Raw genomic sequence first — 26,007 nt, forward strand, 5'->3', positions numbered from 1 at the left:
GGGCGAATCGGCGGCTGCAGCGTCGGGGCACGGCCCGGGAGCGCAGGTCCCGATTGGCCCCCACCGCCGGCCCGGGGCTGAACGGCCCGGTGCTCGGGCTGCGGGTCTGCAAGCGGCGGGAGGGGCCATCTCCGCCGTGAGGGCGTCTGCCGGGCCGCACGGGAGGCAGATCGTGCCAAACGCTCGTCCAGGAGAACAATGGCTCTCAGTCTGGCAGGATAAAGTCAACATTGCTGCGATCGCATGAAGAGAGACATAATTTTAAAGTGAATCATTTTTTGAGCAATGTAAGGCTTCACTTCAAAATGGGCAAAGTTCTTTGTCTTGCATAATATGACTGGAAAGGAAATATTCCGTGTAAGCCATGACAATTTAAAATAACATGTCAGATTCTAACGGGCCGCACAATCTCGTGGAATGTTCAAAACTTCTGTATGTTGCTGGCCTTGAGATTAGAAATGGTTTTTTTGGAAGCTGTTGAAAGTTGTGTGCCAGTCTCTGAATTATATTTACAAAGTACATGGGCTTTGCAGTGTTACCCAGTTGTATTGATGAATTAGCTAAAACTAAGAACTGACTTGTACCCAGCTGCTCAAAATATTGTACATGTAGTAGGTAGAAAATCAGAAAAACATCTTATCCTGTAGCATTGGCTAGCCAGTGCAGCAGTGTCATGGTATTTATTACAATGCAATAAAAGTCTGCCGTAATAGACACGAGGGTGAGTTTAATGGATCTGTTTGTCTAAATCAGAGTTGAATTGCAGTTGGTAACCTTTCACCCACTCTGCTGAGAGCAAAGAAGAACAAAGATAGATATTGAGGAACCTAATTGTAACTGTGATGGCTTTGCTTTTTCATATGGAGTGGCCTTATAGCTGCCTTTAAAAACAGAATTCTATTCTGTAGATCTAGAGATCTTTATCGATATATTTTTAGGGAGAACAATTATGACTCTTAATTCTGATTCCTTTAGACTGCAGAGTAAATTTACTTCACAGTGGGAAAGTGCCATCACCCTGTGGTAAGGGGTGTCATACCCCAAAGAGAACAAACATCTGCTTGGGATGTATGCTAAGATTCTTGCCAGTAGTCTGCCAAGACGATGGGTTCTTCTGGTTATATTTCTAGTTTAGGAATCATTAGTCATGTACAGATACTTTTATTGGTAAAGGACTGGGATTTGTCACTTTTTCCCAACAGCTAAATTTAGACATTAAAACTTTTAATATAGTCTTTAGATTTCTATGTGCCTTCCCTTTCCTTGATAAAAAAAGTAGCAGAAACAAAGTTTTCAGTGCAGAACTTTGAAGGCAATTATGTGCGTTAGGAATCAATGAGTTAGAAGAGAAATTAATCTCATATTACATATACTCTACACTTTTCATAGTAGTTATTTTGTAGGGTTGTTATTGTCAGTTGGATGAACGCTTAACTAGGAGATTTGCCTCCTGTAGAAATTTCGTTGTGAAATACTGACATCTGTTTCAGGTAGTGGTGTTCTGTATAGTCAGCCTGCATAAATCTCTTCAGAGGGAGGCAAAAAGCAATTTATGTGATGTCCGGGTTTGTGACTGGTTTGGTAGATGTAGTTTTCTGTGAAATGAGCCATCAACTGAAATCTTGCAGCCTCCCCTTTCTACAGCGTTTGTATCAAATTATTTATGTGCAACTAAAACACATTAATCTCACTGTACATTTGATTTTACTGACTGCTTTATGCGCATAGAACTTGTACAGAAAGCACTGGGCAAAAATAAGGATACGAAATGAATATGAAATAACCAGTGTAACTAGTGCTTGAAGAAAGCATATGATCCTATTCTAATGCTAAAACTGCTTTTTTTTTTTTTCTTTTGGAAAGGAAGAAGTTCTGCCTGGGCAGTGACTAATGAAGCATAGCTTTGGCAAACTTGATGCTTTGTCCTCTAATCAGTATTCCTGTGTACTGTTTTGAACTACCAGACTCAAAGGAAATGTTCAATAATTGAATATACAGAAATATCTAGCTAGCATGAGGTTCAAGGGGGAAACTAATCCTGTTGTAGGTTACACAGACTGTCTTTTGTACTAATGCTGTCATGTGTAGAACTCGGGCTACAAGTGCAATGGAAAGTTCTGTTCTTAAAGCTGCCACTACTTTTCAATGTCCTAACATCTCGCAGGTGTTAAGATGACTAAGAACCACAATTGACTGGCAAAGTTCAAGAGTTGTGAAGGCTTGTTTTCTATGAAGATTTAAATATGAAATGAAACTTTGTCAAGAGTAGTAAAAAGCTGTAGTGTGTGCTGAGAGAATATTGGGGGAGGGCGGTAGGAAACATACCTTTTGTCTCACATGAGTTACTCCTCAAATTCATAACAGGTTATATTAATGTGTCATGTATAACTGAAGTGGTGAATGATGCAGAAACAAAACAATTAGTTTTTACATGGTGATCGAACTAAGACATTCTGCCAGCAATGTTGGCAGTGTAACCTTTAGAGGACTTCAGTTATTAAACAGTTCAGTTTTCAGTTTTAAAACAGTTCATTGCTTTAAAACTTGCTAGATAAAAATTCCATTACATGTAAAATACTAATACTGGAATAATTCCTTGAAAAACTGAGTATCCTTTTACTGTACAACCTGAATATCTTTAGAGGTAGAAAAAGCTTTTAACAATTTTTTCATTGTATCTTAAGATTTCTAGAGAGAGAGGAGGGACCGACTAAGTGCTATTAAGTGATTAGGTCGCAATCTAATTTTAAAAAAAACATACATAAATACTTTCTGGTAACTAATAGTCTGTAATATGGCCAGGTTTTCTACAGACAATCTGTTGAGTCTTTTAGAATATGGTAATATTATGGTAATAGCATTAGGTAAGTGCTTCAAGGTTCCCAGTGCTTTAATTTTGCTTGACTGTATCCAGAAATAAAGGCACATTCTCTTGCCTTTCTGTTTAGGGATCAAAAGGTGTTTATTTTTGTGTAAAGAAAAATTGTGTTTATAATCAGATTCTGGCTAGTGTTATGTTTTGAACCTTGAAGGGGGATGATTCTGCAATGGATATTAATGTAACTTCTTGGAGAAGTCTGATCGTAGGCTGGATGGGCTAAATCAACATCTGCAATAATCTGAATCACTTTCAAATGTATAAAACATTTGCAACCCTTGCTGTCTTTCAATTTCTAGATGCTTTTCCTTCCTCAAACACACTTAAGGTCTCAACCCCCAAAAAAACCCCAGTGAATTTGCTACTTGAACTTTTGTTCAGGGCAGCTGCTGTAGCAGATCTGTATGAAGTCATTCAAAAACTCATTTCATGACAGGCCATATGTTAACTAGTTTCTGCCTTATTATGGGTGCAGTTTAGACAATGGTCTTGGGCCAGCAATGGGTTTTCTAGGTGCAGACCAATGACTTTGTGAGATGGCCTGTTAAATATGGGTGTATGCTTTCTCTGGCTCAGGGAAATAGCTTACCATAGTGTAAGCCAGGACATGAACTTGCATAGCTTTAGTTACTTTGCAGTAACTATCCCTTATACATGCCATACCTTTGTCTCCTTTATCAGAAAAATGCAAAGTAGCTTTTCCTTGAGATGCTTTCCCTTATGTGATAGGAGTCAGTTATGGGAAGTTACTCCGTGTTAGCTGATGTGATGCTATTTCACGTTGTGCCTTAAACTTGTTTGTTTACCTATGCCATTACTGACTTTTTAGTAATGGACTGTGACAAGCCATGCCTCTAGTTGTTTCTGTATCTGCAGGAGCTATCTTTTGTTTTTCAGCTCCACTCCTGATGTCAATAAGGTCTTCCCAGCAGGGGGAGAAGACTAACTTTCCCCTGTGTAGTTACTGCTGTCATATGCATAAAATAAGCTGAAGATACAAGCATTTAGGTGTGGTGGCTGTAAATGTGTCAGTTAATGAGAAGAAAATTGTCATTTCTTTGAAATATTGTACATGTAATTAGTACATAGTTATACTGACTGGAAAACCTGTTCTGGTATTAACAGGATCAGAAGTGCATGCAAAGTCATCTATTTTAGGAAATGCTGATTGGAATTAGGGACATGCCTACTATTTGAATTTATTTTGGCCATAGTGCTTTAGCACTTCATCAAATACTTTGTCTGGATTTATGGGCTGAGCCCCAAAAGGACTGTGTACAAACTATGCATTTAAAAGCCACAGGTAGGCCTTTCTGTGGCTCAAGGCAAAAGTTACAAATTGGTGAGGTAGGAGAAAGGGGTTTGAGCAGAGGTTTGGGACTTGCTCCAAGAAAAGGCTAACCAAGGAGTAACCTGCTAGGAGCGGACACAGCTGTATGGTCTGAAGTTCTGGTCCTCTTGCTGCCTAGACTTGTATCCTGCACAGAGTGAGGATATTGGCTTCCACCAGACCCCTTGTAAAACTGCTGAAGTGTAGATTGGTGTCTTGACATCAGTGATGCAATTAAACACTTGTGTTGCAACTGCAATGAAGCTCTAGCATGCTTCAAACTGCTTGCAAAAGATGGTGTTGGACCTGTGACTTGCTGTAGGAAATGGAGTGTAGGGCAGCCTATCAGATAGTTTTAATACATTTTTTTTTCCTGATTGCAAAAGCTCTGGGTAAGGGGGATTTTTTTGGCCAGTATTTTCTTAGCTGCAGTGTTCACCATAGTAGAGGTAAAAATGAACACAAATTTTGCAAGTTATGTAATTGTTCATAGTGGTGAAAAAGTAGCTCTACTTGCTTGTTGTGCATGGAAGTACGGTGCTACAACAGGATATAGATTTAATCAAAAATTGCTGTTGGAAGAAAAGCTAATCACTTACTAGCATTTTGAACTTCAATGAGTGATTCAGTATAGCTTTTTAAGAAAAGTAGATTACACTTAATTTTAGAAAAAATAAAATGTAAATGTCCTGTTACTGTGGAAGCTAAGGTATATCCCTGTGGGTACTAGGTTTCTTTTCTTGAAAGATTATTTTTCTTTCAGTGATACATAGCTACTTCTGCATCTGGTTTCCATAAATATGTTAAGTCTTAAGAAGAAATGCTAAGAAATTTTTATTGTCTTCCCTGAGGGGAGATAAGGATGAATTTATAGAAGTTAAGGTAGACTATAGGGGAAATTAGCAGACTGCTGTTGGTGGAAATTTTTATTTGTCTAATTAACTGACCTACTAGATAATTAAGAGCAGCTTTGAGTTTTCCAGCTAGTTGTCAAACCTGCCTTGGTCCCAAGTGTGAAGGTTGGTCTGTCAGATATGCTTATACAGATGTTCTTGTATTTTATTCCACAATGCCGTTTCAGATGTTTCAAGTTACTCTGTTAATCATGTCACTGGCAAAGCCTCTATCTTCCTTTTGACTGTGGTGGCAGAGGCATTTCAGCTGTATAGAGAAAGTGTGGCTTCTGCTGTTGCATGAAAGATGTGTGTATGCTGTTTTGGGCTGCTCTTCACAAATTTGCTTTTCTGAAATGCAGAATAATTTGTAAATGACAACTGAAGACATTTAAGCATAGGCAACTAATCCAAATATATTTAATTGATATTTTACTCATAAAACTGAAATTACTAAGTGGCCTTAGGAGTTAAAGTAGTTATTAAGAACATGATATAAGAGTGCTTGTTTCTTTTAATAGTGCACTTCGATACTGTCTTCAGTTGTAGCCTCATCTTTTTTTAAGTATAAGTGAATAGTAAGATGGAGGCCCTTTCCTTTCCCTTGTGCCAGACTTTCTCTACTTGGTATGTTGCTTGCAAGTTCTTGATGACCAAACTAATGGTTACCAAATGTATCTGAGATATTATTTGATACATACCTTGCTTACAAACATCTTTTAACATCTTGTGTAAGCAAATGTTTCTGATTCCATTGCAGGCATATGTTTTTCTTGCATATAAAAGAAGATCTTCTGGCTGGTCATCTTCAGTGTTCTTCAGAGCATGCAATTGAACTTAGTGCATTGTTGGCACAGATGAAGTTTGGAGATTATAACCAGAACACTGCCAAGTACAGTTATGAAGATCTGTGTGCAAAAGAGCTCACCACTACCATTTTGGAGAGGTAAAGAGAGCACTAATACAAGCTCCTCTTTGGAGACCAAAGGCATAAGGTTTTATTATGCCCTTAATTGTGGATGCTATGGTGTATCTTGTGGTGTTAAAAATAGTAATTTAGATAGCTTTGGAGATCAAAATACAACCTGAATGTTTAATGTTCTGATTTCAGTTCATTTTTAAGCTCAGTTATGAGTATTTTTTGTTTGTGAAAAGCAAAAGCTATTGAACTCTGCTTGGGGAAGTGTAGGTATCTAAATACTTGGAGCAGGGTAATCAAATTGCAAGCATATCTTAGACCTACAATTATGAAAGTAAGAAGAATTTATCTGGCTTAGTACCCTTACACTGAGAAATAAACAGGATTCTTGAAACACCTTTCATAACTTAATTCCTGAATATCAAGATTATTTTAGTTATGAACTTGGTGGTTGTTCAGGTAAATACATTGCAGGGGTGGAGGTTAGTTGGAAAGCCTTGATTTTATGTAGCTTTTTAATTTCTAAGCACATGCACAGTATTGTCTCCTGAACATTCGCAGGATGTTTTGATAATTGTCAATTCTTCCCAGTTCATGATGACTGAAAATTTATAACTAGATAAAGCAGGTCAGGAGTATTTAATAATCTAACTAGGTCATCTAAACCCATGTTAAAACAAGCTGCTGATAGTAACAGCACATACTTGAGTTAATTCACCCACCCTTTTTTTGAATCAACAGCATTATTGCAAAGCACAAGGAGCTAGAAGGTCTAAGTCAAGCTTCTGCTGAATACCAGGTTCTACAGATTGTTACAACACTGGAGAACTATGGGGTAGAGTGGCACTCAGTGAGAGATAGTGAAGGACAAAGACTTCTTATTGGTGTTGGACCTGAAGGCATATCCATCTGTAAAGATGACTTCAGTCCTATCAACAGGTATGCGTTTTGTGGAACTGTTTTCATCTTCCATTTTCAGAAGTACTGACCATTTCTCTAGGTTTTACATAAATATACGAAACTGTTCTATGAATTACTGAAAGGAGCTATTGTTATGTAGGGTCTGAGGATACTACCTGCTTATAATCAAGACAACTGGCCTTAATGCTTTTGACTTCTATATGTATTTTTGAAGTGACATCTTCAATCCAGCATTACAGATAACAGTCACTGTAACTTCTGATAAAAGTGCACCATAGTAGTTTGTAGAAAATGCCCTTATCCTTAAAAGATAACCTTTCTTTTTTTATATTAATTTATAGGATTGCTTATCCTGTTGTTCAAATGGCAACTCAGTCTGGGAAGAATGTATATCTGACTGTTACCAAGGAGTCTGGTAATAGTGTAGTTCTCTTGTTTAAGATGATCAGTACAAGGGCAGCAAGTGGACTCTATAGAGCAATTACAGAGACGCATGCATTTTACAGGTCAGTATTGCCACTAGAGTCAACTGCTGCTGCTTTTCACAGTATTTGAATTAAGTGTTAAAGCAGACAGCAATGTGACTGCACTTCAGAAATTCTCTGCAAAATTGCATTTTTTGCAGCCTTTACTTTCCTCTTAAGTCCAGAAGCTGAACAGGTTTTTACTGCTTTACATTTTGTGGGGTGGGAGCACAAGACAAGTAAGCAAAATTTCTCAAGTCTACCATTATGAATAGTCTACCATTATGAATAACAGCACTTCAGAATATAAGCTTACTGTGTTCATCGATACTTCATAAAAAATATATATTATTCTCCCTGTGTAAGAGAGGATGAGAGCACAAAGGAGAAGATCCTGTCCTTCAGAATATGTAGGTGTAGCTTGTGCACACGTATTCCTTGTTCCTCCTTAGCTTGTCCTGTAGTTTCTAGATGTTATCTGTATGCTGCCATTCCATCCCATGTATATAAATCTTCCTGCCATTCCTCTGTCCTTGCTCCCATGCCCAGGATTTTGATGTTAGCAGCTATCCATTGTCTTTATCCTACTGTTCTTTGAGGTAGGGGCTCTATACGCATTTGTTGTTGACTGATTTTTAAATCCTTTTTCATTCCTATTGTGGGCTCCCAATACTGATCAGTAGAACTGTCAGAAACACTTAGTGGTGTTTTCTCTAAATTTAACTACCACATATTTCAATTACTTTGTAAGAAGTAATCCAAAGAATTGGGCTTAAAGCAGAGGAAAGTACATACACAAGGCAAAGACCTGTCCAGCTTCTCACATTAGATCATTTTAATACAGTTACAGCAGTTAACATCAACTAGTTATGTTGCCTTTCTAACCACTGTGGCTAATCAGCAGCTAAGCACTGCTTATTTTGTGAGCCTGATGTTAAGCATGTGTTGTTCTGCTCTGTAATTATATGCCCTTGTGCTGCTGTTTTGCACTCTGTAATTTTCCAGGCTATTAAAGCATTACATAACTTCTTAGACAGTCTTAACTCTTTGATCTTTGTTCCTGCTTGTAACTTTTGACATAGTGCTAAGGGATATAGTATAGTTGAGAACTGTCAATGTTAGGTTAATGGTTGGACTAGATGATCTTCAAGGTCTTTGCCAACCTAGATGATTCTGGGATTCTGCTGTTCTTTAGTTTCTCATTAAGCAGAATTTTAGTTAGGCAGTAGCATTTGGCCATAATCTTAGATCATAGATATTAGGCTGGGTGAGGCTGTAGTCCTTGTATTCTGTGTTTGTTTTGTTTTTCATGTTGTCTAGAGATGTGATATGCCTTAATAGGCTTCTGCAGATTTAACTATACTATTGAGATGTGATGAGCATGGTTTGGGTAGCTGAAATACTCAGTGGCAAATATAAATTTAATTTTCTACACTGGTTCACACTGGTTCCCTTCAGATGATACTATACTATTGTGTAGAGTACTGAATGGGAATTTGGTTAGACTACTTGACTCTCTGATAAATGAGAGCCTGTCTAAAGAAAGAACTGTTATGACAAAGACTTTTAATTGGAATTCTTTAATGCAGTATTTAGCAATGATCCTGTAAAGAGGGGTTGCCAAGTTGAACTGTTGATTGAGCAAGCATTGGCTGTTAATATTAGTGTAATGCCTTAAGTCCCTTCCATAGGCTGACTCTACTTGACCAGACACTTCCCATTTTTGAAGATGTAAAATAACTGTCTCTCTTTACGATTTTCAAAGTAGAGTTTTCATCCAAACAACATTCAAGAGCTTAAATATTAGATCAGCTTGCTCTATTTTCTTTGAGTGCTGTTACTTAACTTTGGGAGCAAACTATTGTAGGGATAGGTTTATTGGTATTAACTAACCAAGTTTGCATTTGTCCTATTGTTTTATAGGTGTGATACTGTCACCAGTGCTGTCATGATGCAGTATAGTCGAGACTTAAAGGGCCACCTAGCATCTTTATTCCTGAATGAAAACATTAATCTTGGTAAAAAATATGTCTTTGATATTAAAAGAACATCAAAAGAAGTTTATGATCATGCAAGGCGAGCTCTTTATAATGCTGGCATTGTGGATCTTGTTTCAAGAAGTGACCAAACCCCACCAAGTTCCCCCCTTAAGTCTTCAGAAAGTAGCATGAACTGTGACAATTGTGAGGGTCTTAGCTGCCAACAAACAAAAGCTCTGCAAGAGAAGCTGCGGAAGCTGAAGGAGTCCATGCTTTGTATGGTGTGCTGTGAAGAAGAAATAAATTCGACCTTTTGTCCCTGCGGCCACACAGTATGCTGCAAGACCTGTGCTGCCCAGTTACAGGTAATTGCCATGCCATTAAGATATGAGTTACCAAACATGTGCAAGTTTTGGTTTTCTGTATGCTTAAATCATGGATTAGTATGTTTATGCTGATATTCTAGTAGAATTTATTTTTAAAATTTTGTTTGTGGTAAACTAATTCCAAAGAAATTCTGTTTAGATGTATTTGCAATGGCTGTGCTAACTTAACTTGCAGTGAGGGTAAGAATTAGCTGCATGTTTCTCACAATACCCTGTTTTAAATATGGAGATTATGGAAACGTGCTCTGTTATTGTCTCTGTTATTGTGTATGTGGAGGGAAGTCTCCAGTAAGTGTAGACTCTCAAAATATGATGTAAACTAATTTCTTAATGTTTTTCCTTTCCAGTTGTGTCCTGTTTGCAGATCTCGTGTAGAGCATGTCCAGCATGTGTACTTGCCAACCCACACCAGTCTTCTCAATCTGACTGTGATATGATCTGCATATACACTTTAAATCCATCATGTACTTTGAACTGCACTAATATGAAATGCAACCTTTCGATTGTGAAGAAGGCAATGACTCTGGCACCTATCCATGATCAAAAGCAAAAATACTGCATTTTTTAACATAAATATTCTTCATTTAGCATGTCCAAAATGGTTTGGGACATCTCTCAGAGCAGAAGTGTAATTGATTCATGTTACTTAAAAGGAGAACGATGCATAAGTTTGTAGCATGGTGCTGTTGCCACAAAGCTAGGTAACCCTGGAGAAATGTGGTGTACACCTGGTGATACACCCAGCGAGAGCAATGCAGCCCTGTTTTACTCTAAATCCTTTTTAGTACAGCCACTTCATTTATTTTAATAGTAGGATTAGCTTTTACAAATATCAGTTTAGTATGGCTCATAGTTTCTGCTTTTAGTAAACTGCTTTAAAGAGAGCTTCTTTTAAAAAAAAAAAAAAAAAAAAGGGTTCTTAAAGTTACAAGGCCTCATCAAGCAGCTGTGTTTAACTTGGAATTCTATTAAATAGAAAACAATTCTGAGAGGATGGCTTTGGAAGGGTAGGACAAGTTACTCCCAAAGTATTGAGGGTGGATCAGGAAAGTCTTTTGGCTGGCAGTGTCCTATGGAAGACTGCTGTGGGACTTCATTCACAGCTCTTGATGGGCAGGGTACTCTAATGTTTCCCACATCCACCTTGGCTGGTAGTCTTGGGAGCTACAGTCAGATGCCCTTTAAGTTGGCTTTATTTTTGGAGACTGATTTTAAACTATTAAACGTACCATTAATTTCTAAAATAGTGGTTGTGTATAACTTTAAATGCTTTCTTCAGTTAACATCTTTATTGGCTAGGTCATTTCCTGCTAAAATGTCTTTAATCTTCACCCCCCTACTTGGGCATTTTGGGCTCTGGTTTCCTGTTGTATTCTCCAGGGTACAGAGGGAACTAGAGACCATGTTTGGGTGCAATACTGGCTTAATCAAAGCTAGAAAAGTACACTGTCACTTTAATGAAATTTTCTGACTATACTTTTCATATTGCCTTAATGTAGCAGTAATGTGTGTTTATGCATCTGTTTCTTTGCACAGACATTTTGTCAAAATATTAAAACTCTACTTTTTTATGACACATTAGCATATAAACCTTACTCTAAGAGGGTATTTATTTTTTCACTTTGTAAAGAAAATTTTGTTTCCTCATGAAGCAAGAGCTTTGTCCTATATCGTAGGCAACTTCTGTCTTTTTATATTCAGATTAATAAAGGACTTTAAAAATCTACTTTGTTATTGATAAGACTTTAATTTTGTTCTGAAATTCATCTGAGGCATTACTGAACTGGAAAATACTTCATACTGTATTTTATGTTTATGGTCTTGAATGTTGTGTCATGTTGTAAGAGGTAATGAAGTTTCCTTGGGTGCCTGCAAACTTCAAGGGAGGGAAGAAAACTGACATGACCCCCTTTGTTCAGGCAGTATACTTTAAACCAGCTGACATATTCCAACTGTAAAATAGCCTTCAGAATTAACTTGAACTTTCCTATGGTAAATTGCCCCAAATACATGGGGTATCTTCCAGTGAGATCAGAGCAATAAAAAAATGCAATTTAAGAGTAGAGAGGTGGAACTTTAGCAGTCCTGTCTAGGAAAGTTCTTAATTAGATATGTTGGGGGTGGGGGTGGGTTTGACTGAAGCTATTCATATTTACTGACTTATGACTCCACTTTCTGGAAGATACGGTGCTTGATCACTTCCAGCTTGATGCTTTGGCTTACCCCCACCAGACCAGTAAATTGAAGGATGTAAGACAGTGCTGGGATCAGACCAAAGCTCTCTGGAATCCATGGGCCTCTATTCTGGCAAGTGTGAACCAAAGTCACTTTACAACCTTTTAAAATTAATTTATTGTTATTTAAACCACATTATTGCAGAGTAGCATGTTCTGTTGTCAGTATAGTTAATCAGGGCCTGAAGCTTGAGGCCCTAGCCCTAAGATTATTTTAAGCTAGCTCTGAAAGACTGCTGCTCAGGCAAGGGGAGTGCTGACTGGCAATTAGGCAATGAATTGTGAATACAAGAGCTGCTTGTCTCAATGTCAAATGCATTAGGCACATTAAAGGTTAAAATTTCATCTCTGCAACTGCATGCTACTGAGTTCACTTTTAGAGGTTCTGCAGAAAAGTTGTTGTCCCTATATGTCATTTACAAGGAAGGAAGGGGTGCACAAGTGTGTTCAGAGAAAACTACAGCCAGCTGCTTTACAAACCTTTTTCACTTCTCAAGATTACATTGTTCTGTGCCAACAGAATTGCATTAGTAACATCTAATCCATCACCCTATGGCAGCTGGCTCAAATAGATTGTAAATTAGTATAAATAGATGTTAATACAAGCATCTGATTTAAAGCATTCAGTGAGATCAAGCTGTTAAAATAGGCAAGCATTAACTCTAGGTCCTTGTAATTAAATTGGCTGTATAATTAGACATCCCTAATAAAGGTAATTCCAGTAGTTAGAACTCTAATCAAGGTGGGGTTTGACAGGTTATATGTATCAGTGCAATTCAGGCAAAGCCTGTGACTTCTGTAAACGCACTCTGTCTAGTCTTGAAAGCTATGCAGAGGATTGGGCAGAAGGGGCAAGGCCCAGGCCAAGACAAGAATATGGCAGGTACTGGTTGTACCAGAGACTGTTGGGTGTCTAGTTTGGTGTTGGCAAAGGAGAGCATGGAGCTCTTCTGTTCTGAGAACTGAGCACCAGGTGTAACCTCTTCTGAATGTTGCAAATCATTAAAAGCCTTGCTTGCTTTATATGTAAGATCAAATAGGATGCAAAACAATGTAAGAACAGCTTGGATTTATTCACAGACAGCTTTCTTCAGAAGTATTGTTTGAAGTGTAGTTGACCACGCTATGCTAGAAAAGATTTGCTTAACCATCCAGAACTGCTGCTCTATGTGTTGCTCAGTGCCTGCAGCTCCAGCACACTGTTTCTTCTACTGTGTCCAGTCCACGGGAGCTGCCAAGTGCTGTGAAGAGTGTGAAAGAAACAATAGGAAATTTTGAACTCTACATGCCTGTGCCCTAGAGCCATACTGCAGAAAGAGGTCTTGTTTGCCAAAGAGCTGTTCTTTCTCCCAAGAAACTTTGTCTGAATGTTGTAATTGATGGCAATAGAGAAAAAACAAACAAAAAAAACCCAACCACAACTGAATAGTTTCTGGGAACAATTGGAGTCTGTGTCCTTTAAGTCTTCCTCAGAAGGAGGAGGATTGATGACAAAGCTTCATTTGGTGCCTCTCACACCTTATGTCAGTGTTTTGTTGCGTACCAGGCACTCATAATGAAGCCAGCTCCTCACTGATACTTGCTACCCAAAGCTAGTACAGCTTGGCAAGAAAACCGACAGAAAATTTGGTTCTCGTTTATTTTCAAAGTTGCAATGCAGCTGCTGTAATCCCAGCGGGTGTGTGCAATGTCATTTTAAAAGGCAATAGTCTCAAATTTCTGCTACAAGTACCTAAATGGGGAAAATTTGCCTTCAGAGACAGCATGACTTGCTGGGTAAATTCAAGTGCAGGAGCCCTGTTAGTTCCTTGGAGCTCCTGATGGTAGAATGGCATTCAAAAGCAGCCATGTGGAGAGAGGGCGGTGAGTTTGAACTGTAGGAGACACATTCTTATGAAAACACGAGACAGGGATTTAGCAGTAACTACACCTGTGCTACTAGGGCTGGGAACTCCAAGCCCACTGCTGGTATCTCCCTAGCTTTCATCCTCCCTTTGCTGCATCAAGTTCTCTGTTTATGGAGAGCTCAACCTGTGAGGAACTACAAAGGCAGAATGTTGAGATGTTTCAAGTTACAACTGGTACAAAAGCATGGCTTTATCCTCTAGCATGTAGTTGCTCATTTCAAGGTACAGACAAATGTCAAAACGCTGAAGAACTGTAGACGGAAGTCTTCTGTATTTTGAAATTATTTTGATTTCTTCCTCAAGTGCCATAAAAGCACGTACACAGCAGCATTCATAAATTTCAAGATTTATTTCCCTGCTAAATCAGCACTGTTGCGTTCCTAACACAATGCCCTTGGGGGAAAATTCTCATCCATCAGCCTACACAATTTCACTTCACAGCAGCATGCTGGCATGTTGATCAAAGACGGGAGAAAATTACAGCTCAGATTTCCTGTATACGGTTTTAAACAACAAACTTTCCATGGGGTGTTAAAATTACAAATTGACAAATCTTAGCTTCAGTAATGTCTGGTCAAATATCTATCTTGAATCCCTGTCCTGTCCCTCCCTGTTTTCACTGAAAACATGCTGTAGTGCCAGGTAGGTGCTTCAGTCACCTTTCTGCCCATGGATTCAGCCCGCAGGAGCCTGTTAAAACAGAAAGTAGCAACTGACAAATGCATTTAAAATAAGAAATCTCAGCAAAATTGTGGAGGAGGAAAAAGCCACAACCAGGGTAGACTGCCACAAGAGAAGTGGAATTTCTGTGGCAGGGCCTGAGTTCAGCTTTGCTGGAGGCAGCCCAGTCAGGGGGTTCTTGGGGGGCTCTGGGTGCAGGGCTGCCCTGGGGACAGGCAGCCTGACAGGGAGTGCCACTGGCCCTTAGCAAGAGGGTCTGGGTGGGAAGAGGTCTGGGAGAGGCAGGACAGGGCTGGGCAAGAAATGAGGCATGCCGGGTAGGTGAGCCACTGCTGGGCCAATAACCCCTCAGGGAAGCTCCACACCAGAGCACAACTCCAGTCAGGCCACAGCCAAACCTCCTCATCTGCAACATCACACAACTTCAAGGTTCAACACTACCTTCAACAGTCCTGGGTGGTAAAAACAATCATGGTTTCTGAGTCTTCTAGTTTCCCGCAAAGGGTGGTGTGTGCTAGGAACAGGCGCCAGAAGTAATGCTGAGGAAGGGCTCTCGGAGCCCCAACTAAAGGAATCACTGGTTGGTGCAGTAGTGGGAAGACACAAACCATGACAACTCCAAAAACTCAGTAGGAATCATGGTTCCTCTCCGTGTGAGGGTGGGATGCAAGGGATTCAGAAGAGTGAATGGGACTGGTGCCTCTCTGTCCTCGGAAGTGGTGAGCAGTGTTCAGCGTGACCTCCTGTTCCTGCAGGATGAGGGACTTGTGCACCAAGTTCCTTAAAGAAAAAGGCCAAGCAAACAAACCACACCAGCTTTCTCAGAGCTTAACAACAGGTCACCTGCTGATTTCTTGCCAACTAAAACACAGAATCCTTTTCAGCTGCTTGGATGCTGGGGGAGGGTGAGACATGAGTGGGAGCGCAATCAATCTGCCTCTCAAAGCTGCTGCTGCCTTTCTCTGCCTTCACTTTGACCCTCTCCTGAGTGACCTGGTTTAGCCTGTCCACTATTTGCTGACCCCTTCTTTATTCCTGAAGACTTCTGTTCTTTCACCAGTGGCTTCTGGGATTCAGGCTCTGAAGCCAACCTTTCTTCTATCAGTTGTCCACATAAACTGCCCCAGGAACAAATCGGACTTTCTTTGGCCAACACCATCCAGTGAGGATGTTACACACACACACACACACACACACACACACACACACACAAAGCACAAAGGGCACCATCTCCATCTGTGGCAACAAGAAAAAAATCAGTATATATTCATCTTTCCTCTTACTATTGGGGTGCCTAAACAAAACTATTTGTCTATAGCGACCATTTCAGGTCACTTAACAGTTACAAAGGGATTAACTAGGTGTGCATATGTGTGAAGGTGTTTGCCATCGCTATTTTTATCCAGTAGTTGGTGTTTGGCTTCTGTAATTCTTCAAAGCAAATCAATGCAGGTAATGATAGACAGCAACATGGCAACTTTTAACATAAACAGGCTTGCCGGAGCCAGATCTTCCTCTCTCCTGCCAGAAAGCTGTTTGTCTGAGGAATCCATGCATCTGGCACCAAATTCCAATCATAGCACTACAACTGCGGGAATTACAGAGACATTGGCAGCTCATCTGAAGAGACAGTATTTGTTTTCCTTGTTTAGAACTATAAATAGTCAATAGAGGACTCTCATTCAAACAGTATTGATGACTGAAGTAAACCAGGCACAGAGGCACAGCCAAAAATTGGACTTCCGCTCCAAAGCCAACCCAACTCTTGCTTCAGAGGCTGAAGTTCCAAAGGGGCAATGCGGAAAGCACATGCCCAGCAGCAAACTAGCCCTGAAGATCCATTGACACACCAGCTGCCCATGTTTGACCTTAAAACTGTTTGCCTATGTCATTGTATGAACTGAAATTTTTAAAAATACCTTCAATTCTGCTGTGGTTTGAGCAGCTGACTTCCTCCTCCGCCTCTCTGAGATCCACAAAATGAAGCAATACTGAAGTGTCCTGAGAGCACCCTGTCTGGGTAATGTGCTGACAACAGGCATGTTACTCTTGAAGGGCAGTTACAGGGTCTTTATATTTAGTAGACTGAAAGTGGTGCTTTGCCATCTTGTTGCTAGGGCTCTCCTGCCCTGGGGGAGATGTGCATTTGAACCTGGGGCTGAAGAAGTGAATGTCCACAATTCTGTTCTCTGAGTGAGCAATCCCTCTGCTGCAATAGGAGGAAGAAGAGAACCATGTCTTTCTTCCCTGAACTTTTCAAAATGAAAAAAGAAGAGAGGGAATATTTATCTGTTTCTGGTTTTAAGAATAATTGTCAGCCTTTTCTTGGAGACATTTGAGACTGGTAGGAATGATAGGTGTGGAAAAACTTCTGGAAGGAAAAAGAGAGACACAAATATATTACCACAATGGAGCTGTTGTCCAAAAGACCATGATCTTGGGTAGGTTCCCAAGTGCCCAAGTGCTGGCACTTCCCCCCCAAGTCCCCTTCCTACCTGAAGGCTTTCCCTCAAAATCAACTGCCATGGCCTTCAAGTCAAGGACATTACTGCAAACATTTTCTCTATGTGGCAGGGAGCTCTGTAGCAATGGAAAGAGGCAGAATAACCCCAGAAAGAGAGCGTGGTCTAATGAATATAGAATCAGCAGCACAGTTGTAAGTCATCCTGAAAATCACATCCTCAAGCTAGAGGGGAACATGTGACTGTGGAAAGAGGAACCAACAAAGGTAAGGAACAAGTGACAGGAGGATAAAGGGCAACTCCCCAAAAATCAAATACACTGCTGTGGTTTTAATAATAAATGGCACCCTGTCATATGTTTCTTTTCCCGTTCTTTGCTATGCAAATGTTAAATTAACAACCCCAGGCTGCCAAAACCTTCTTTATCTAATACCAGTCACAGCCATAGAGAAAGAATGTTGCTTTGGTGGTGCAGGTACAACCCCCGCAGCTAATCCTCAGCTGAGTGCTGTCCCCCTGGATTTCTTCAAAAGACTCAAGTCCTTTACGATTGTACTGAGGGACATTTTTCCTTGGAGCCTGTTCACGCCCAGCCTGTTTGTGAAAGGGATACAGTACTGTTGTGTGAAACACCCTGCAGTTTCACCACCACCTTACTGGATACCTACTAAGTATTATCTATGTGGAAGGTGATATTTCAGTTTCTTAGGGCTTTTACCCTATTTCCGCACACAGTTGCAAACTCCATTTTCTATGTCCAATGCAGTCCTATCAAAATACATTTCTCCTATGAAAGGTTAATTTGCATCTGAAAATTTACATTGGTAAAGTGTTTTATTCTAGTAAAATGAATGTATTCAAAGGGAAAAAAAAGATGGGTATTTTAGTGAAAGGGTATTTTTCTTTGTAGCTCTGGCCAGCTTATGAAAATTGTCATAAGAATAACATACCCTCAGAACAAACTCAAGACAGTCACACAGGCACACATAGGAAAAGGCATTTTTGGAAAGTTTTGCAGATTGCTAAGCAAGTAGCTATAAGGGAAACTGTTGTGCAAATTCAGTGTTAATTCTATCACCCAACCATCACCAGATTAAAACGTCACCTTCAGCTTCCACACAGCATCCAGCTCTCCTACCCTGAGGTATGGCTTCTGCTGCATGTTTTGTTACCTCTCATCTCCTGCACAGCATTGTCTTGTTTCTGAAGATGTGATGTTCTGGCTTTACACCTGAAAATGTAGTGTTCTGGCTTCACCATGGCCTTCTGCCTTCCACAGTGACAGATTTCTTTACCTGCAGTCTCCTTGTTCCTCTCCCTGCACAAAACCCTGTCCTGCTTATCTTCCCTGTCTCAGTCTCCTGCTTCAGATTGTCCTTTCCTGCACACTTGATTTCTTGAACTCAAACCCCAGGAGCATGCCAGCTTCTTCAATTCTAAATCACCTTCTGTCTGCATGCTGCTATATTCATTGCTACATAGCAGTATTTTTGTTACTCTTCATTTAGGCCAAATCCCTACAGTTACCTATAACCTTTTGGTTCTTTCTACAAATTACCTGTCTCACCTGATCTTTTGCCTTTTTCACAAAGAGCATTACTTCATTTTCTAAAACATGAGGTGCTGCAGTGTGGGCACTTGGATCTCTGATGAACTATCAAAGAAGCAAAAGACAGCTGACCTTCCAGATGTGCAGCCCAAAAATGGTGATGTTGCTACATCTTTTTGAGGAAAAAGCCAAATAAGTACCTGAATTATTGTTAGTAATTCAGGGATTTTGCTAGTGATGTTCTTCAACCTACAAAGGCTTTGAAAGAAACATGTCTGTAGCTAACTCATCCCAGACAAGAAAGAATTTACAGCAATTTTTCCTGCACAGTCTCCAAAAATGAGAGTTGCTAATCGTTTAATCCTCCTAAACTTTTGTTTCTTTCTGGTGTGAGTGGCTTAGCCTGCAGCAGACTCCAGTGTAGATTGGAACTTTTGGTTCTTAGCCATCTGCCTAACAGGTTTTTTGTGATACATGTATTTGCTCTTAGTGTCCTTACAAGGTATCACAGTTTGCCACAGATACAGACTCAAGTCCAAGGCCAGCATTTAAGCTTTATAGACTTTGGTCCTGGTTTCTATATGTAAGGGGCACTGAAGTGAAACTAGATAAACTTCCAGTTTGAGAGTTCAACATTGAGATTGCCATCTGTATCAGGATCTCAGCTGAGCGGTTCAGGCATGTCTCTTGTTTTTTGTTAAATACAAAACATGTTTTTTTCCCCCTGATACTCATTCTTTCCCTCTGGTTTGTAGATTGAAGAATCAGGTAATTACTGCCCCAGGGTTTCCATCCTCTGGAAAATGCTGTGCCCACATACAAAAGACAGGTCTTTCTGTTCAAACAGATGGGTTCATAGTGGGTGGGTTATCTTCACTTCTTGCCTTGTGTTTACTTCTCTGTAAAATGAACATTTCCTCCAGAGCTGCTTAAGGCTAAGGGAGGTGAGTCATAAGTCTCAGTTTACTGTGCAAGTCTTTACATGGACATTAATTAGGATGAGATACCAGTTATTCTCTGAGCTTCATTTTCTTTATCCCACCAGACCATGCACTGCCATCAATGTTGCTATGACTGAATTCCCAGTTTCTCCAAACTGCTGAAAACTAGCTGAACTGTGTAAAAGAGGCATATCTGAGGCCCTATTTCATGGTGACAGCAGCATAATAGGACCTTCATCTCAAACATAAGGACTGATCCAGTTATGTCTTTGTCTGGACATGGCTCCTGCTGGCATTTTTCTTGGCACAAACACAGTGTAATGCCAAACTGCCACAGGGAGTAGCTGGCAGAGATGGCATGTGGCAGCCTCTGCCGTTCCACCTGGACAGTCAGGTTTCTTTAGCTGTGCAATGGGATTAGAGAAATAAATGGCTCAGTTTTATAAAAATTAAGCCTCGGGTTGCTCATGGGCTCCTTGCTGGTTGCTAATGTGGCAGTCGGTTGGGTAAAGCTTGAGTGAGGATCATGTTCTTCTGGAGCAAGAAGTACTGCTTTTCCTCCTGGCAGGTCTGCAGTGGGAAAGGAGCACTGGGAAACTGCAGGGAAAGGATCTGGAGCCTTTTTGCCAGTGAGAGTCAAAAGTAAAGTGGGGCATTTGGAAAAGGCCCTCGAGAGATGAGTGCACCAGCTCAGTGTCGGGAATGTGCTGTGGGAGATGTACCATACCATGGTCGCAGAGCTCAGAAAAAATGGTCCAGATGAAGAAGGACAGAGAGACACCAGTATCACCTCCCTTCATAGTTTCACTGACAGATTGGTAAAAGTCAGAGTGAGGTGATTACAGAGATTACAGGTCCAGTTACATATGACTTCTGTTGCTGGTCCTACACCTCTGGTTTAAAAACACTACAGCTGCTCTGGAAATAATGTTTGCATGATTTTGTCAGGTCTCTTTCCTTTTAAAAGCAAATTATTTAAAAATCATAAAATGTATTTGACATCCATGCTTGCATCCCAAATCACCAATCTAACGAGTTAAGTGTCTGAAGAACAACTCAAGGAAACCAAAGGAAATTTTGTTTTACTTGCAGCTGACAACTGCCCAGAAAATGGAACGGGCACCAAGGAATAAGTGAGATGGAAAGAATCTGATCCTCCTCATTAAACTGCTTGCTCTTCAACAACAGATGGTGTGTTTGCGAGTGTTTGCTGTTAAGAAAGTCAGGGCCCTGGACCAAAGGAAAAATATAAGCCGCATTTAATTATTTGCATATGTTGACTTTTGGAATCATTTCCAGTCAGATATAATGTGTCTATGCACTGACCCCTTGGTTTTGTTTGCCTGTCATTTGTTCTGTGACCCAACATGATGGCAAAATGTTCAGTATTGTTTTACCATAAATAGTAGACAAGCTCGGACAACTACTTAAAAAAAAAAAAAGGAGTACTGCAGCTCATGGAAGATTTTGTATAGCAGAGACATTTTAATATAGGCAGGCATGAACAATTACTATGTCTGCCTTTATTCAAATAACTATGCCAATTTGCACCACTCAGAAATTTTAAGTTGAAGTTTGAAAATCCTATATCAGCCTGAAACAGACAGGCAACGCAGTAAAATAAGTTCTAAGAATGAAGGTAAGGAAAAATATGTTGGTTTACATCCTAAAAACTCTTGCCTCTGCAAACACCTTGTGTGTGTACCATCTAGATCATATAGATACATGTATTCACATATATCTATGTATCTGTGCATATAGATATATTTTATTCAGTTGAGGTTGCTTTTCTTCCTACCCTGCCTCATTCAAATGGCTCTGACTTGGAGAAAATGTTAGTGTTGGGGAGGGATGAGAAAAAGTTTTTATGATTAAAGCAGCAATTCTCAGCACAGGAGAGCTGGATTTGAATTCTGCTTTTACATGGAGTTCCCACACGATGCCAGCCATGTGATATAGGACGCTTTTCTCAGCTGGCTGTTAAAATACATTTACACTGCAGATTGCTGTCCTGAACCTGCAGGGTAGCTTCTATACTCTCCCATGAGTACATGCAGCAGCCCAGCACTGTGCTGCTTGGCACTGCCATTGAGCAGCACCCTAGGTCTTCTTCTGCCCCCAGATCCTAATCTGCAGACAGGCAGCGCCAAGGGGAGAGATAACTTGCCTTTTGTAACTGGATTTTTAATCAGATCTGACCAAAGTCAGATTACATTTGAACCTTCACACTAATCACTGAGCTGTCTGATTTAAGCATGTATGTCAAAATGGATTCTCCTTCCCCCGTCAGTACATTTCGTCTTATCTTTGCATTAGGAATTCCTGTCTATTTTCTTCTGAGCTATCCAATTCTTCTGCCTGTGCTACAACAGATTGAAATTGGTCTCAGATGCAGGAAGACATATTCCCCCTTTCACTCCATGCACACCTTAAACATAGACCCTCCCAAGAAATGAAGACAACATCTAAAATGATTGCTACTGTGATTCCCTCAGGTCCTGCTATGAGCACACCAGCAGTGCCTGTACACCCTCTTCCAAGGTAATCAGCACAGGAAGACTAAAACTGTTGCTTCCCCAGAAGAGAACTGGGTCTTTGCTTTGTTCAGGTGAGCATCCTCTGCCAAGCATCACAGCCTGGAACCCACCACCAGTGTTAAAGATGCTAAAGGGGGAAACTGATGTTCCCAGTTACTTTGGTGAGGCTCTGCTAGTATGATTTACTCCAGAGTTTGGCTCATGTACCACCTACTGTCACCATCAAAACACATTCTTTAATATTAGATGAATCCCAAAGGTGTTTCTGAAAGAACAAAAAAATTCAGCCATGATTCCATGATTCTTTACTAGAAGCAGCAAAATTATTTCCATTAATCTGTAGCATTAAATCTCACTCTTTATTCCACTGTGAAGCAATGGGAAAATTATCTCATAAGCAGGATTTCTCTATGATTTTTTGAAACAGCTTCACAGCCTTACCCCTGTCACTGATACTGTCAAATTGGCATGCTGTATACCTTGAAATGCTGTGCACTGCACAGCCATAAATCCCACATGGATTTATCCAGCAGGCTTAGTGTCATTAGCCCCTGTTATAGACAGACTGCAGTGCTGAATGAGCGCATAACTTGACAGAGGTCATACAAGGTAGCAAAGACCTCGCAAGAGAGCACAGATTTCATAACAGCCTCTTATTTTCTGAGCGTTGCTGGGTAAGCAGCCTGGATGCAATGCTCTCTCAGTATCATTTCCTTTTGCCTTCAGCCGTTTCTACTGAGAATGCATTTGTGCAACATAAAATAACATCTATCAAGCATTTCGTTGTCTGTTTTCTGACCCCAAAAAAGCTACCTGTCATTTTCCAGAGTCACTGCCAAATCTCAGTGTGGCTGTTTTTAATATTCGTTGTAATTGTGTTAATGTGTTTGCTGAGCAAGCACTCCTAACCTGTGCTGACCACTTGGAATTCAAAATTAGCACAGTAATTATATTTCACAGGCTACTGGTCGATGGGAAACTTCACCTCACTTGTGAATTTGCATGTTCTGAAATAGGTCGGAGAAGCAGATGGCTTTGAACGAAGAAAAAAAATAAAAAGGGCTGGGAGTCAGTCTCCTGTTTTGCTTATTAGATTAAGGCCTTTCTGACAGGGTGAGCGCTCACATCCAGTTAGGTGGTTCACTAGTGCTGAGTGAATCATCAAGAGTGTCTCTGGAATTTTCCTGGAGGGTATTTTCTGGGTAGCTTCCAGGAGTATTTATGCACAGTTCCTCGGGAAGCACCAGCTTGTTACTCACTGTGGCTTCATCAGGGAGCTGGAAAAGAGCAGCAGATAAGCCTGACATCTAAGAGTTTGAGGGCAGAGGAAAAACAGTTTTCTATTACCATGACGATGAAGTTGTAATTAAATATAGGTGTTGCCAACTGCAAGATCTGTTAGATAACTGAGCAAACATACCTCTGGCGAAGCAACCTTGGCCTGAGGTATATTTCTCACTCTCGGACACAAGGAAAAGTACCAACGTTTCTATTCAAGACCTTCTTTGGTTATCATTTCAATTCCAATAATTAAGGGCAGTCTCAGTAAGTTAAAGTCCCTCAAGGAACATGGAGCCCAGCATGTTCCTCCAAGGTTTCAGAATGTTATGAGGCCTATTTTTCCACATACTATGGTGGGCTGAAAGACAAATAAAAACACTGCAGGGACACACAACCTACTTCTGAGAGTGCTTTCATGCTGTGTTGTATGGATTTGCCTCTTTCTGGCTTTCTGTTTTCTCTTTTACTTGCCTTCCTTCCCACATACTCACAAACACTTGATTTATCTCTCAGTTTAATAACATCAACAAAAAGGCACAGAGTCGCTTTAATGACCAGCTGTGTTTTTGGAAGAAGCCAACAGTCATGCATAGCCAACTTGCATGCAGAGTCTCTTGCTCAGTGAAGAGGCAGTACCATATGGAAACCTGTCATGATGCCTCCTTATGTTACCTCTCCACTATGAAATGTATTCAGAACTATTGCATGCCCACAATATCTCTGCAGATAAAACTGCATCACCAGCCATGGATACCTAGAGACAACCTGTGGGCTCCTGCTAGGAAGATGCAAGTCCTTTCCACAATGCTGAAGGAGAATCTCTGCTGGCCTTTGCTACGCATATTAGGTGGCTGATCATAGAGTTCAGAGGTACTAAAGTATCGAAATTAAGGCTTTTAGTTTCCAATGTAATAAATTTATCTGAATATGTCAATGTTTTAATAGCCTCTTTTCCTTTTCTCGAAGCCTGCAGGAGAAAAACATGACATGATTTTTTTCCTGATTGTTGTGCTCCTGCCTGTATGAAACAAACAGAGCTCACATGAACAACCACGTGTATGTAAAGAAGTTCCTGGGAAAAGCCTAAACCAAGAACTGAGTTTTGTTCGTCAGTCAGAAAGTAATTAGTGATAACACCATTTTCTTCTCTTAGGAAATAAGATTCACCATTTAAACTGACGACCTGAAACAGGTCTGAATGCAACGCTTAACAGATCTCTGCCCATCAATAGCACCTCAGACACATCCAAGCTCAGCCAGAGCCTTTTGTGTGTGCTGGTTCATCTGTGCTCTAATTTTATGCTAAGCATTGCAAAAATCAAGAACTGATTGTTTATTTATAATTAATGGGGATTTTTTTCCCAACATGAAGCAATGAATCTCTTAATGACATTCAAATCATGTATACATTGAGATGGAAATGGAGGATTCTTTTCATAAATATATCAATAACCTTTGTTAGTGGCAGCCTGGTGGCTTACCTTGTCTGACAATCCACTCACAGTTTATGTTTTCTTGGCTTGTTATTTTTATTCACATTTGATTTATATATAGAAAAAAATAATGTATCAATGTACATAGAATGTATCCATGTCAAATGATTAAATCATGAGGTTGATATGAACTGCAGAACAATAGGATGCCTTGAGTAATTCATCTTATCATCAGCCTTAAATAACTGATAAAAACATCTTACAAAATTCACAACAAAAGTTATGTAGGAAAAGTGTGACATAATGCTGTCAGAAAAGCCATGTAAAGAAAAACTAAAAGGAGAGGGAAAAAAAAAAAGAAAAAAATCAAAGGTACTTGATGCTGCATCTCAGGTTCTCCTGCCATCATAATTGTTTCCAATGGACTGTGACTACATTGTTCTTAAATTTTTTCAAGGATCTTAATTCATCTATACAGCAGAAAGGCAAATAAGGCTATAATAATAATTCATGCTGTATAATCAATTCACTATATTTGATGTTGTCGCTACAGCAGATCAGAAAAAATTATAGCTATGTTTTTGCCCCTTTCTTGGAGTCTATTTTTCATGGACAGGATTCCAGCTCAGTGATTTTTAGACAGAGGCCAGCTAGGTTTTCATCTGCCATCTTACCTACAAAACCCGCCTGCAACAGACAACCCATCACAGCCCCAGCATCCCAGTTCCTCACGGGTTTGTCATCTCATGAGAATGGAACAAGAGCTGAAGGTTTGAAGGGATATTCACATTCTTGTGAGAACAAACAGAAGAGGTTACAAATGAGAGTACCCTGAAAAATACCTGGATGCTTTGGGTGTATTAAAAGGTGATGGGCATCACTGGCAGCCCTTACAAGACATTTCCTTGAAAAACCAACAGAAGCCGGAAGAAGAAAGATAATGCTAATTTGCAGAGATTTGCTCTTTTAAGGGTCTGTGCAATCTGGAATGACTTACACCCACAGCAGGGCCTGCTGGTGCGGTCACTCAGACTTTTGCTACAGGTCCAGAAATCTGGCTCAAATTTCATGTTAGTCCCATAGGGACTAGCTATAATAGATTTCTTTAGGCAATGAGTCAAAAGCAGCTCAACATGGTGCTATCATACCTCTAGATGTCAGCTGCAGAAACTAGCTCACCTTGACCACTTGGCCTGATGTGTCACCAGTGTG

General features: G+C 40.1%; 1 protein-coding gene across 1 annotated transcript in view; it reads left to right on the plus strand.

The window, feature by feature from the left end:
• The window catches only part of MYLIP (myosin regulatory light chain interacting protein), a 15,334-nt gene extending 3,838 nt beyond the window's left edge, over nt 1-11,496 (plus strand). The window contains exons 2-6 of the mRNA XM_026842878.1: nt 5,862-6,047; nt 6,762-6,959; nt 7,283-7,447; nt 9,329-9,749; nt 10,118-11,496. Of these exons, the coding sequence (XP_026698679.1) occupies nt 5,862-6,047; nt 6,762-6,959; nt 7,283-7,447; nt 9,329-9,749; nt 10,118-10,207 (1,060 nt within the window). The 3' untranslated portion in view covers nt 10,208-11,496. The remainder of the gene's footprint in view (nt 1-5,861; nt 6,048-6,761; nt 6,960-7,282; nt 7,448-9,328; nt 9,750-10,117) is intronic.
• Nucleotides 11,497-26,007: the final 14,511 nt, after the last annotated feature.

This window comes from Athene cunicularia (assembly GCF_003259725.1).
Source record: "Athene cunicularia isolate RWA chromosome 2 unlocalized genomic scaffold, athCun1 chr2_part1, whole genome shotgun sequence".
Classification (NCBI taxonomy): domain Eukaryota; kingdom Metazoa; phylum Chordata; class Aves; order Strigiformes; family Strigidae; genus Athene; species Athene cunicularia.